This window comes from Macrobrachium nipponense, chromosome 35 (assembly GCF_015104395.2).
Source record: "Macrobrachium nipponense isolate FS-2020 chromosome 35, ASM1510439v2, whole genome shotgun sequence".
NCBI classification, from domain to species: domain Eukaryota; kingdom Metazoa; phylum Arthropoda; class Malacostraca; order Decapoda; family Palaemonidae; genus Macrobrachium; species Macrobrachium nipponense.
In genome coordinates, this window is record NC_061096.1 from 55,422,423 (window position 1) to 55,436,466 (window position 14,044).

At 40.2% G+C, this 14,044-nt stretch overlaps 1 protein-coding gene across 1 annotated transcript in view; it reads right to left on the reverse strand.

Annotated features, from left to right (window-relative positions):
- LOC135208254 (ionotropic receptor 21a-like) overlaps positions 1-14,044 on the reverse strand; it is a 40,874-nt gene that overhangs the window by 18,928 nt on the left and 7,902 nt on the right. The window contains exons 3-5 of the mRNA XM_064240370.1: positions 13,121-13,301; positions 11,680-11,867; positions 2,684-3,086 (exon numbers count right to left, since the gene is read on the reverse strand). Coding sequence (XP_064096440.1) covers positions 2,684-3,086; positions 11,680-11,867; positions 13,121-13,301 — 772 coding nt within the window. The remainder of the gene's footprint in view (positions 1-2,683; positions 3,087-11,679; positions 11,868-13,120; positions 13,302-14,044) is intronic.

A 14,044-nucleotide genomic window follows, 5' to 3' on the forward strand; every position in this document is an offset into this window, starting at 1 on the left:
ATTTGTGATGTTACATTAATTGCATATATATTACAGATGGCTACTAGCAAAAAGTTACCATAAAACTAAAATAGATAAATTTGTAGGAAAACAACGAAGAGACGAGCTGTTACAATGATTGTTTACGGAACGGCAAGCTCGTTCACAGGCCCGCCCTTTTGTACCCTACGGCACCACAACGTGGGCGTGGTCTTGACGTGAAGTTGACGTACATAGAACATTACAATATCGGCGTTAGTTTCAGGTAAACGTCCGACCTTGCTTTCTTTGCGCGTACATTTGCGGCGCAATTTACGGTGCTGGCTTTACGTTCGTTAGCCCGTGTCCTGTTTACCAGCTATTCAAGGTCATTTCACCGCGATGATGCCCACGATCCACATACGTGGGCATACGCCGTCGTGATACGTGAATGTGTGACCCCAGCATAACAGGAGTGAAGACACGCACGATAACCGCTCCCCGAAATCTCAAATTGTTCACAAAGACTTCCTTCAGCAGAACTCTTCACGGAGGATGACATAGAGGAGTTTGAAGGTTTTTTTGGCAGAGGATAGGTAGAGGAAATTCCATCCAAAAGGTTTTTTAAAGGAAATGACTGTATCGTACAGTACACTTGCACCCAATGGTGGCATTGTTTACGTGTGGGAGTATTCATCCTGTGTGTAATTTTAAACCTTTTCAAGTTATTAAAACCTTTTTAATGTTTTATTTATCCATAAGAACAATTTCATAGAAAAAATTACTGTAGAGTATCTTGAAAGTACTGAAAATGGGTAGCATAAAAAAGTTTGACTGGGTAAGTTGCCGTTTGCCTGGGCCCTAATGGAATTATTTCCATAAGGTATGTGTTTCGAAATATGCAAATTTCCAATTCGCGAGGCCGTGGATCGACCAAATTCTCACATAATTGGGGACCGTACTGTATAATTATATATGTTTGTATAAGAACAATTCATATTAGAAAAATTACAGTAGAGTGTCTTGAAAGTACTGAAAATGGGTAGTTATAAAAAATTTTGGACTGGGTAAGTTGCGGTTTGCCTGGGGCCCTAATGGAATTATTTCCATAAGGTATGTGTTTCGAAATATGCAAATTTTCCAATTTGCAGAGGCCGTGGATCGACCAAATTTTCACATTATTCCCACATAATGATGTACTAAATTATGTTTATATATATATAATATATATATATATATAATATATTATTATATATCTATATATATATTATATATATATATATCGATATAGATATATATATATATATAATATATATATATATAAATATATATATTAAATATATATACAGTTGACCCCCCGTATTCGCGTTCTCCGGATTTGCGGACTCACACATTCGCAGATTTCTCTCGGGAATGTTTCCCTGCATTATTCGTGGAAAATTCACGCATTCGCGATATTTTTCTATGAGAAATATCCACAAATTCCTGGTTTTGTTATCAATTTCCTCATAAAATGCACTTTTTGTGATAAAACTATTAAAAAAAACCAAGTATGAACATTTTTAGTGGTTTTTCTTTAAGTTGTTTTAACTAACAAAATAGGCTTGTTTTTAGCGTTTTTAAAAGGGGTTCCAAACATTCGCGGATTCTAACTATCACAGGGGGTCTGGTACGCATCCCCCGCGAATACGGGGGGAACCACTGTATATATATATATATATCATATGTGTGTTGCTGAGCCCAATATTCTTTGAATTCATATGATTTTTGTAAACCTTAATTCAAATTTCATAGTAACAGTCATAAAGGCAAACATTGACATATACTGATTGAGCCTATCAGTGATTAGTTTTATTTCTCAATCAGAGGCGATGGCAAAACCAATATGTATAAACTTACATAATGCGGCAACATTGTTTTACTTACAATTTAATTTGAGGCCTCCAGTGTATCATATCTGAAATTTTAGCATTGTTCCCCTAGCAAACCTTCATAAGTTGTCACCTTTTCTTATTGTTACTTTCTTCCCATTTATCCATCACCCACCTCATTTCACTTCCCTTCTCACTCATCCAGTCTGTGTTTCTCTTTCTGGCTTATTTACACCAACTCCATTCCAGCAATTTTCTCTTTTAAGGCCTAATTAGGGACAGATTTGTCTACGTGGGTCCCTATACTGTTTTTTTCCATCTGTCCATCCGCCTGTGGTGTTTTTGTATGGTAACACAGCGTCCCGGGCTTTAAATAGTTACGCTATGTGTAAGTTTTAGGTAAATAAAAGGATATCTGGGTGGACATTTGCAACTGAAAAGTGTTTTAATAATTTACTGTATGCGAATTAAACCGTTAATATTCGAAATAAGATATTGTTATTATTGTTGAATGTAAGCTGAATGTAACTATCTAAAGCCCGGGACGCAGTGTTACCATACGCAAACACCACAGGCGGATGGACAGATGGAAAAAAACCGAGTATAGTCAATGGAGATTCATTTCCAAAGGAGTGGATTAATCTCTTTCTTCAGGAACCAAGAAGGCTCCTTTCAAGTGCAAATTACACTACAACATTCATACCAGTTTGCGAAATTTGTTCAGGCCTGAGATATATTCCTTTTAGTGCATGCAGACTTGGAGTATAATATTAATATGTAACAATTAGAAAAAACAGTAAATCAGTGGAAAAACATGCAGATCAAGCATCAGAAATGGAAGACTGTGTGCTTACCTCTGTTTTGACACCATCCAGAGCTTCTATCATTGCTTCCTTCATCCACCTCTTTATCAATCCACCCTCAAAGAGTCGTTGCATTCCCTCATCAAACTTGTACTTCCAAGGAGCGTCCTTCTGAACAGGAAAAGCCAAATAATTTGAATATATTTGTTCTTTCAGAGGATAGACAGTAGAACTGTGCCCCAACTTGCTGTACAGGTAGACGGTATATGAGTATGTTTCTAAGTGGCTGTGCGTACCTTTGAGTACTAACTCAACGCACCCTTCTTCCCCAGCATTTGGCATGTTGTCCATTACTGGGACAAGATCCAGTTTTGCCCCAAGAGCAGCTAAAGTATGGTGTGTTGAGGCAGGCAAGGCTTCAGCGACAAATTCACCATAGTCTAGCAAACATACTCTGTGAGAAGACAGGGCAATAATTTTTTTAGAGTTGCTGATGGATCCAGAGAACTTGTTGGAAAGCAAACAGAAACATCGAATATTTGCAGTTTTCATTGAAAAAAAAAAAACTTACAATGAGATGAAATTGTTGGCAGATATAGAGTTCCTGGGGTAAAAGATAATGCAGAATTGTATGGGAATATGCTTGGAAAAGGTATAGGTGTTGGACATATGTTGGATTATGAATACACATAGATATACAAAATAAAGAAAGATGAGGAAAAGTGTTTGTTACATCTTGTGTTAGTACAGTGTAGAATGAAGAATAGGTCCTTATAGATGGTTAGTGCCGTCATTGCACCTTATGCAGTGCACAGTAGACATTACTTAAGGCCCGTCGAACTCTGTTCAATGTGATGTCAGAAGCAGAGTAACGGCGGATAAGGTTCTGACTTTTCCCGCTTCTGACGTCACATCAAAGTTCATTGGGCAAAGCTCGACCGTGTGGACAGGGCTTTAAGGCTTAGCAGCGTCTCTTCAGCCTTAAGCTGCAACCCCTTTCATTCTTTTTACTGTACCTCCATTCATATGCTCTTTCTTCCATCTTACTTGCCAACCTCTCCAAACAGTGATTTCATAGTGCAATTGCAAGGATTTCCTCCTGTTACACCTTTAAAACCTTTTTGTTCATAGTTTCCCTTTCAGTGCAAATTGATCTTGTAGGTCCCAGTGCTTGGCCTTTGGCCTAAATTTTTTATTCCATTCCATGAAGAGTAGGCTGATCGATGTCGTGGTAAGATTATCGTACATATACATCTTATTTGGTTGACGATAGGTAGAAATGCAGCTGTAAAGGTTGTTGCATGAGAAGGGAGTAAGAAGAGAATGGAGGATAAATTGGTTAGGATTAATAACAAAGAAATTGACTAACTTTATAGGATGGCAGGGGAGGGGAGTAAAAATGTATGGAAGATTGTGGATATGCGATATTTATTGGAGGGAAAGCAGAGATTATATAAGGTGAAATTGCTAGACAAATGTAAGTACAAGAAAATGTATAAGGAAGTCAAGTGAAAGGTGGGAGAAGAGAGCATATAGGCAGTCCCCGGCTTACAACATTCCGAGGTTACAACGCTTTTCAATTATATTTATCAGAAATTATTTCCAGGTTTACGACACATGTTCCAGGGTTACGACGCTTACAGCGCTGATCTGGCACAAGAAATATGACTCCAAAAATGCAAAATAATCAATATTTGAAGGGTTTTGATGAAAAATGCAATGAGAATGCAGTTTACATAGTTTTAATGCACCCAAATGGATTTTGACGATGTTTCGGCTTGCAATGATTTTTGGCTTACAACACGTCTCAAGAACGGAACCCCCGTCGAAACCCGGGAACGGCCTTATAATTAAAATGAGTTGGGGAGAAGGTGAGCAAGAACTTTAAGGAGTATATGTATGTTTTACAGGAAGTAAATGGTGAAAGGTTAATGAACAAAATGATATCAGAAAAGATGAACTGGGGAGATTTTGTATGAAGAGTGTGCTGTCCTGCATTGATGGACTGAGTATTTTGAGGATTTATTACTCAGTGGATGTTATTAGGTGTTGCCAGATGTCAAGGTAGACTACCCATGATTATACAACCTTGAATGAATCCCATGATCTCTTAGAAGTATTATTCCAGCTCAGTAGCCTAGAGGGAGATGACGGGTCAACCTAACCTGATGAATGCTTCATAGACTACACTGTAGATTGTTGGGAACCCATGTTTCCTGGCAACATTCTGCAACGTAGACAAACCACAGTCAACACTATTACCAACTATAACTTTAAACCTTGGATCAGAACCAGAACAAGCACTGGACTTATGTGAGTGGATACATTAGCCATTGTGACCATGTTGGCCAGTGACTGACCATGAGGAAATGGAATCACTACTGCTTATGAACACCCAGTCATGCAAGTGGTGAGCCCTATAGCTTGTTGTGGATAGGCTTCCAGTACCATGTAGCGGTAAACAGTCATGCCCACTGATTGCCCAAACCAATTCTAAAGAAACAGGATGGTCAGAAACCATAGGGAGCACAGTAGGAGTCCAGGTCGGACCTCCCCCGCAAGAAGCTTGGGCAGGCAACCTGGCACAACCAGGCTTGTGAACCAGGGGACAATAATGAGTAAGTTTGTAGACCAGATCAGCTTAGCATCATTCTTCTGAAAAGGATTAATGTCCGCCGCCCTCTCTCAAGGAAGAAGGTACCCATGAGAAGTCCAGCAAGGTGTTCTACACAAAGAAGACTTCCAGGCTGTCTTCCTGCTCATTGTACAGCGTAGAGACCAAGAAGAGGAGGCAGCGGAATTGGAAGGCGAAGAACAAGATTTAAGGGGAGGCAATTAAGGAAGTAAATTGATCTGTATTGCTCTCCTCTTATTTCATCTCGTACTTTAATCTTCTACAACAGCTAGGGCACTGCAGTCGGGATGAAGTCTGAAAGAGCAGGTACAACTACAGCAGCAGCAGCATCAGAAAGAACATTATTAGGGAGGTGCATGGGTGGTGTATACAGTCATACACATTTCCCATCATGAGTCGTATCCAATATCCTATCCAAACAGCTTGGTGAGAAACCATCCCAGTAAGGAAAGCAGGGTCCAGTAGAAATCATGCCAAGAAGATTCATGGACTAAAGGGAAGCAGAAGAGTTCCCGAAAACTGACATTATTTTCTCAGCATTTTGCTTGATGCCATATCTGTTTAACTGAAAAGGTTACTAACCAACACAAAACTTCTAAGACACACCTGACCCCGCAAAAGAAGCAAAACAAATAAGGATCTGTATTCATGGGCGACATACAGCAGCCATTCCTAAATGCATGCGAGCACCCTGGCACCCAGGGCATCCGCGGTATTTATAAACCAAAAGTCAAGAAAAGAGAGTGAAAGTCATCAGAAAATCAGTGGAAACCATCAGAGGGGAGCTTCAACAACAGAAGTCAGTTTCCACATGTAAATAAGAATTAAATAACCTCCTATTCTGCAGGAGCTATGATACTGACTAGAAAACACCAAAAGACAATTACTATATAAGAAGCACCTTATTTTAAAGAGGCCTGTACATAAAACCAAACAAAGTGAACAGCATCATAGGAATGTCTTGACTCGATAGTAGTAGTAAGGAAAAATGTGTGTTGCCCCCACCCCATCCACCTTTATCTGTCAACAGCCTTGCTGACAAGCTCGAATTCAATTACCATTCTAGCAGTCGCTGAAGACGAAGATTCATATTGTTGTAGGAACAAAATGAAATATAATGTTCGCATCTGATTAGCTGCTTTAACCTTATAATTTTCGTTGTTATGTAGGTCTTAAAAGAAGGATAAAATTGTTTCATTACACATATACATAATTAACTTATAATTCTGCATTATATATTTCTGTTTGTGTGTGCGGTGGCGGACGTGTTGGAGGTCTCTCTCGTTTCTTCACAGAAAAGAAGGGTTTTTCGCCCTTGGTGATTATACCTCTTATAGTAAGCAATGTGTTAATAGTGTCTCCACGTAATACCCGGCGTGTAAGCCGGAGAGTGTTGTGCAACTGCAGATATACTAATATTCTATCTGCTCCAATCAGTGCCTTAGAAATCTTTCAAATCACAGCTACTCGAGGCCTATTGGTCCTGGGAAATGGGTAAAAGAATGCAGTGTATGTGTTAGTGCTTGACCCCTTCCTTACCGCAAAAATGTCACCCGACCAACCTCCAACCGTTGCGCAAGTGACCCTGGCACCTACCGGTGCCTGTGCCCCACACACAAGTTTCGTACTCGCGAACAATTGTCTTTTCTATATACAATACCAATCGAACCGTTCCGACGTCGAGTCCGCTATACAATCTGTCAGTGATGCCTTCTCCGATGAGGAAATCAACGTTGCATATACGAAATGCAAAGATCTGATACCAGAGAGCATTCTCAAGGAGCGATCCGCGAAGAACTTGCCCTCTCACAAAAAAATATCGTATATCACTAAGTGGCTAAGGACCTGCTCGGTGGAAATCTACGCCGATGACCCTTACAATCTGCCTCCAAAGGGGCCTGCTGACCTAAGCCTACCTGCGGTGTACCACACGGCAGAAAAAGCCTTCCAAACAGCAAAATCTCTCTCAGAAATAATTGGAAAAAACTCGGAAGAATTTGAGGAGACAAATGATAAATTATCAAGAATCTGGGACGTGATCAAAGGACTACAGGAATCCCTAAACAGTCTTAAAACGGTGGAAACAAATAACCTCACACGGATCTGGGATGCGATCAAAGGAGTGCAGGGATCGATAGACAATAGCACAGGTAGCCACCAGACTCCTACGAATGCGGCATCCAGTTTTTCCTCGCCTCCCAGCAACACGGAAGTGCCCCCATCACCTTTAGACCGTTCTGAGGGGACTGTTGGTCTCCCAACCTCTTCTCCCTCCCCAGTGCCTCCGGTGGAAGATATATCTCCAGTGATGATTACTAGCCCTCATAATCCTCCCCAGCCTATCTCTCCCCCCCAACCCCCCATCGTAGATGCAGATGAAACTGATCATGAGGGGTCTGGCGGCTGGCAGATACAAACAAGCAGAAAGAAGGGAAGAACCTCCCGTTTGGCCGCTGGACCGGAGCCCAACATTCATGTTTCACCTCGCCCGACACCTGAGAAGAGATGTCACGTAGTAATTCACAATCTGCGCTCATCAGTGACGCTAGATGCCATAGTGGAGAGAGTCAAGTTTCTCACTGGCTCTGACCCACTCATCTCTCACGAACTCCCATGCAGGATTAAACATAAAGTGGCTTACAGGATTACCTGCCTATTTCAACACCTCGACGTTCTTAAAGGCGAGAATTTAGGTCCTAATATATTAGTTTCAAGATATAAACTAATCCGGGATCAACCACCCCCAGGGGAACTTACTGACACTCCAACCAGGGTCATTTCCACCGCAAGTGCCAGTCAACCCCCCACGGCGAGTGACTGCCCACTCCCCCTGGCTAACCCCCCATCCACCCAAATGATCAGCGCTTTCATCTCCCATCTTCGTGAGTAGCCATGGATACATTAAACATAATCTCTTGGAATATTTTTGGCCTCAAGCGGAACATTCCTCTCCTAAACATGTTCTGCAAAAACTTCAAAGGCATCATTGCATTGCAAGAAACGCTCCTCTGGCCACATGACCTTGCCATCTGCGATTCAATTCATGAAGACTTCAGATCCTTCTCGACTTCATCGATGCAAGTTACAGATCAAATCATAGCCAGTCGCCCGAATGGGGGCCTTTCTTTCCTGTGGCACAAATCGTTAGACAATATGATAAAGGTGATGACCTACAGGAGTGACAGATTGCTGGGGCTTCAAGTGACAGTAGGGAACTCTAAAATCCTAATTATTAATGTTTATATGCCATGGGAAAATAACAATAATTTTAATCATTACTGCATGATCCTAGGGGAGTTACACAGTATTATTCATGATTTTCCTGCTGATCATATTTGAATAATCGGGGACCTTAATCTCACCCCACAAAATATTTTATAATGAACTTACTCGCTTCTGTCAAAATCATGCTCTCCAAATTAGCGATGTAATGCTCCTCCCTCCCTCCTCTTATTCATATGTACATAATAGAGCGGACGCTATTACAACTTCCTGGCTGGACCACTGCATCACATCTCCACAATTTCATGATTCTATTATGACCTGCAATATTCGCTATGATCTTGCAACGGGCTACGATCACATCCCATTACAGGTGTCATTCAGTACCCCATCCCTCCCTACCGTGAACCCCCTAACTGTTCGCCCACCAGCAGTAAACTGGGATTTTAAAAAACCAAACACCAGAAAACCAGATACTTTAGGGCGACCACGGAAACCAGGTTGCGGTCAATAGTTCAACCGGCAGACCCCTTACTTTGCACTAACACAAATGGTAGAAATGACCACCACAGGAGGGATCTGAATGAATTCTATTCGAACATAGTCTCCGCTATGCTTGCTTCGGGCAGGACTGCCTACAGATTTCGTCAAGGTAATTCTCGTAATATACCGGGATGGAATGACTTGGTTAAAGATCTGTATACATACTCACGAGAAATGTTTTTACTGTGGAGGCAAAATGGTAGCCCCAGGGAAGGGCACACTGCATTACTAATGAGACAGGCGAGAGCGCAGTTCAAACTTGCTCTTAAGCACTGCAAGTTAAATGAAAAACAACTAAGAGCCGATGCAATGTCTAGAAACTTAGAATCTGGTGATTATCCTCGTCTTTGGAAAGATATCCAGTCCTTAAATCCCAAAACTAAAAAGCTATCACAGAGAGTAGGGGAAGCAGTCGGAGACGAAGCTATCGCAAGTATGTGGGGCGATCACTTCAACAATATCCTGAATTGCATAAATGATCAAGATTCCCGAAGGAATGTAGATAACCTCCTTACTGACAACATTCAATTTCATTTTGCAGACCGTATTACGCCAGGTAACAACATCGATGCCATAAACAGCCCACCTAATAATAAATCGCCCGGCTGTGATGGTCTTCCTGCAGAGGCCTTCAAATTCTGCCATCTGATAATTTACATTTTGCTAGCTGCCCGATTCAATGCGTGCATAATTCACCGGTTTCTTCAGCTCCCCTCCCTACTCTTAGTTCACTTGATACCATTAATCAAAAACAAGCTAAAGGATGCAGCTAACCCTGGCAACTACCGGCCGATTGCAATCACAACGATCGCATCGAAGATACTTGAGTCTGTTCTTCTAGTGAGACTTCTCCCCTTTCTACACACCACTGACAACCAGTTCGGGTTTAAAGCAAACCACTCAACCGACACCTGCATCTACATACTGAAAGAATTGCTGAACTACTACCTATCATCAGCCTCTCCTGTTTTCCTTTGTTTTGTAGATGTGAGAAAAGCATTTGACAGAGTAAACTACCTGAAGCTCTTCCTGAAGCTGCATAAAAGGGAAAGGGGCACACTCATGTATCTAATTGGCATTTTACATTGCTGGTTCTCCACACAGCAATTCTGTGTCAAATGGGGTAACGTATTATCTTACACCTTCGGCTCCCTAAACGGGCTTCGGCAAGGGGGCATTCTCTCTCCATACCTTTTTAATACGTACACAGATGCCTTGAATGTCAAACTGAACTCACTCCCAATCGGATGCACCGTCAATGAAACTACTATAAACAACCTCTGTTACGCCGACGATATGGTTCTGATTTCCCCATCAGTGCAAGGTCTCCAACAACTCATCGACACTTGCCGCCAACATGCAGAGGAATTTGATATAATCTACAACGAAACCAAGACCCAGTGCATGTCGCTGCTCCCGAGATCGCTTAAGCATATTGCAGAACCTCAAATTTTCCTCGGAAACTATCGGCTGGAATTTGTGTACGAATTTCCGTATTTGGGTCACATTATCACCGACGACCTAAAAGATACAGCAGACATTGAACAGAGGCGTCGTAAACTATGTGCAGCCGGCAACATGATTGCAAGGAGGTTTGCCTTCTGTCACCGAGACGTGAAACTGCTGCTCTTCCGCTCGTACTGCTACAGTATCTATGGGTGTTCCCTCTGGACGAACTATACCCGAGAGACTATGAGACGCATCACTGTTGTGCACAATGACATTCTGAGGCGCCTCACAAACACACCCCGCTACCACTCCGCCACACAGATGTTCATAGAAAACCACCTAGACAATTTAAAAATCATTATTAGACGCGCAATGTCCAGTATGGTAACCCGAGTGAGAAACAGTAGCAACTCGCTCATACAAAGCATCCTAAGGAGTGAAGCAATAAGAAAATCTAAATTGTGGGAGAGATGGGAAAATGAGGCCTTTGTCCCCTAAAGGACTTAATCTCTGTATTGGCAAGATGTCATCTGCAGTTTTTGTCATTATTACATTTATTGCTGATATTTTAATTTTTCATTATTACTGTGATTACTATCAAGTTAAAGTTTTTTTTTTACATTCAATTTATGTATTTAGCCCTCTGGACCTGACTACTGTAACCACCTAAGGTCTCTAGTTGAAATTCAAGTTATGTAATATGTGCACTAACTGTTATTACTCTCAATGCATATTTTTTTTTTCACCAATATTATTACTGTTATTACCAGTATTATGATTACTAGCTTTTATGCTACCTCAGCTATTTTGTGGATAAGTGCCGATTATTCATTTTATTTTTCTATTTTATCATGTCTCATGTATCTAGATTGTGTATGTTACTGTCTGTATTTTGTATATTCAATGTATATGGCCCCGAGCTGAAATAAAACATATTATTATTATTATTATAATGTGATCGTCAGACGTTTAGAATTTTTTCCGAGTATTCCAAAAACTCATAACAACAACAATATTTAATAATAATAATGAAACGTCACTAGGGCGCAAGCTCTGGTTCATGATTAATAGAAAATTTGGGATATTCAAAACCATTAAGTTTGTGTTTACTGACGTTAGCTTATTTGCCTTTTGAAGATGTAGTATTTCCATACACCTGTTCAACAAGACAGAAAAATTTGCATCAATATTTGTTTACCTGTATCTACTGTCAGCTAATTCTTGTGCCGTCTGAATCTTCTTCGGAAAAACAGGGATGGTCAAGACAGCAATGAGGTTGCAGAAGTAGGACAACTCCAAGAGCCAGGACAGAAGCCACCACATCAGAAGGAAAGATCGAACGCGCCATCTTTCGGGGATGTTGTCCATGGGTTTCGCCAACACGGACTGGAAAAACAAAGCAAATTGACACAAGGAAGGAGTTACAGAATGAATAGAATAAAATTCACTTTGAATGACAAAATTCTCTGATCCCACTTCCTGAGCCTTTAAACAGGTCCTGTTTGAAGCTACAATTTTTCCACTACTTGGAATGGGGTATCCAGTACTGGTATGCAATCACAGACAAGCAAGATTTAGAGTACACTACTCTCTATATAGACCTAGGATACAGTCCCAAAACGTCGGTGCACCAATTCCCAAACTTCGACGGTAAATAATTTGTATAACGATTGTATGATGGTTACAATTCTCAGTACATCATCGATAGGTCCCTATACTCTCAAGACGATTGGATTTAAGTTTGGATTAGTCTTGCTACAATCACACCCGGAGATTTAGCGATAACAATCGACGACTCATTCGGGACGCATGTTTTTAAGGCCAGCCTCGACTTTACGGAACTCCATAAAGCTTTGCAGCTACCTATTTCGATGTTGTAATAATTGGTCACATGATGATTTACCAGGTGTGTATGTGTAACTCGTCCAGGTCAGATATATTAGCGAACAAGGAGCACATTGACGTGCAAACTGTATTTCGGGTTATAATTTGGAACTTGTGCCTGTAACCTTATTTGAACTCGGTCACTACTTAAAAACGGATAGAGACAGATCGAAGCGGAAACGCGAGACAAATAATAAACACATATAAAATCAGAGGAAGAATTAGACATGAGAGACCGAAAGAACGATAGACAAAATATATTTCAAAACGTCTTTTGGCTTTTGTTATATCAAGAATGATTTTTTAAATTTAGCAAATGGAGAGTATATCAGTGGAATACTAATTAACTATCACACAGCAGACAGATAAGGCACATTTCCGTACATTAATAAGCAAAAATGAGGATAAAAAGAATACAAAGAAATGTTTTAGAAAAATTGTTGAGGATAAAAAGAAAACATTGAAAAAAATTGATGACATGAATAATAAAAGTTGAGAAAAATTGTTTAGGGTAAAAAGAAAACATGAAAATTTTGAGAAAATCATAATAAGAAGGATACACAATTTTGAACGAAAAATTAATGAGGATTGAAATAACGAATACAAATTTTGTCCTGATAAAAGAAAGCTCACAATGAAAACGCTCGGGAAGACCTTGTTGCTTTTAACAACCAGTAAGTTTTTAGTTATTCCAGTTTATCGTGATCATCGTTGCAAAGAAAACGACATCGTCGACAGGTGTCACTTCAGATTACCTGTGCGACGATGATGAGATTGATAGCGAAAGATTTCTCCTCCTGGTAATTCAGCAGGTGGAATATGATGCCCGTTATGAGGATGGTGACCAGAGTAGCTATCCAGACTTGCCACGTGAAGGGGAAGATAAAATTTTGCCACTGAGGAAGGGGCGGTGGAACTTCTAACATCAAACCGAATCTGCCCAGAAAAAAAATAAAAATAAAAAATTAACTTATCACAGGCATTGGCAACCAGAGATTATAGTACACACTTTTTACCACCCACGGTGTATGTATGTGTGTGTTTATGAATAATATATATATATATATATATATATATATATATATATATATATAATATACACATATATATATTTTTGTATGCATCGGTGTATATGTATAAATATGGGTAATGGAAACGGAGGAGCGTGGATGTAAATAGCAACAGTGCAAACGTGAATATGTATGCGTACTCGCAAGACTGGATGCGTAGTTATTTAGACACAGGTAATGTGTGTGTGTCTGTGTGGTGGAGAGTGAGAGAGGTTGTGATGCAGCGGCCGGCAGTTAAATGGAAATAAAATAATTTCCGAAATCTTATACTATCCTTTAATAGAAAAATGTTAACTGAAATATTGTGATGAATAACAAGACTTCAATTTTTATCAACTAGACGCTAAAAGCATCGTTTATTTAACGCTCAAGGGATCTAGCTGTTAAGCATTTACATGCGGCCTTATTTTGATATTTTATCGTCTTAACTAGTCAAGCTTATTTTTAATTAGAAGTATCTGGATAAGAAAGAAAATACTTTCCTAAAAAAAAGGTCGAGGGACTACTGGAGTAGATCACTGAATGACTGGAGTTTGTAAAGGACTGTTTGACTAGTCCCATACCATAATTATGATAGTTATGAAAAATGGCGTGACCTCATCGGCTCCG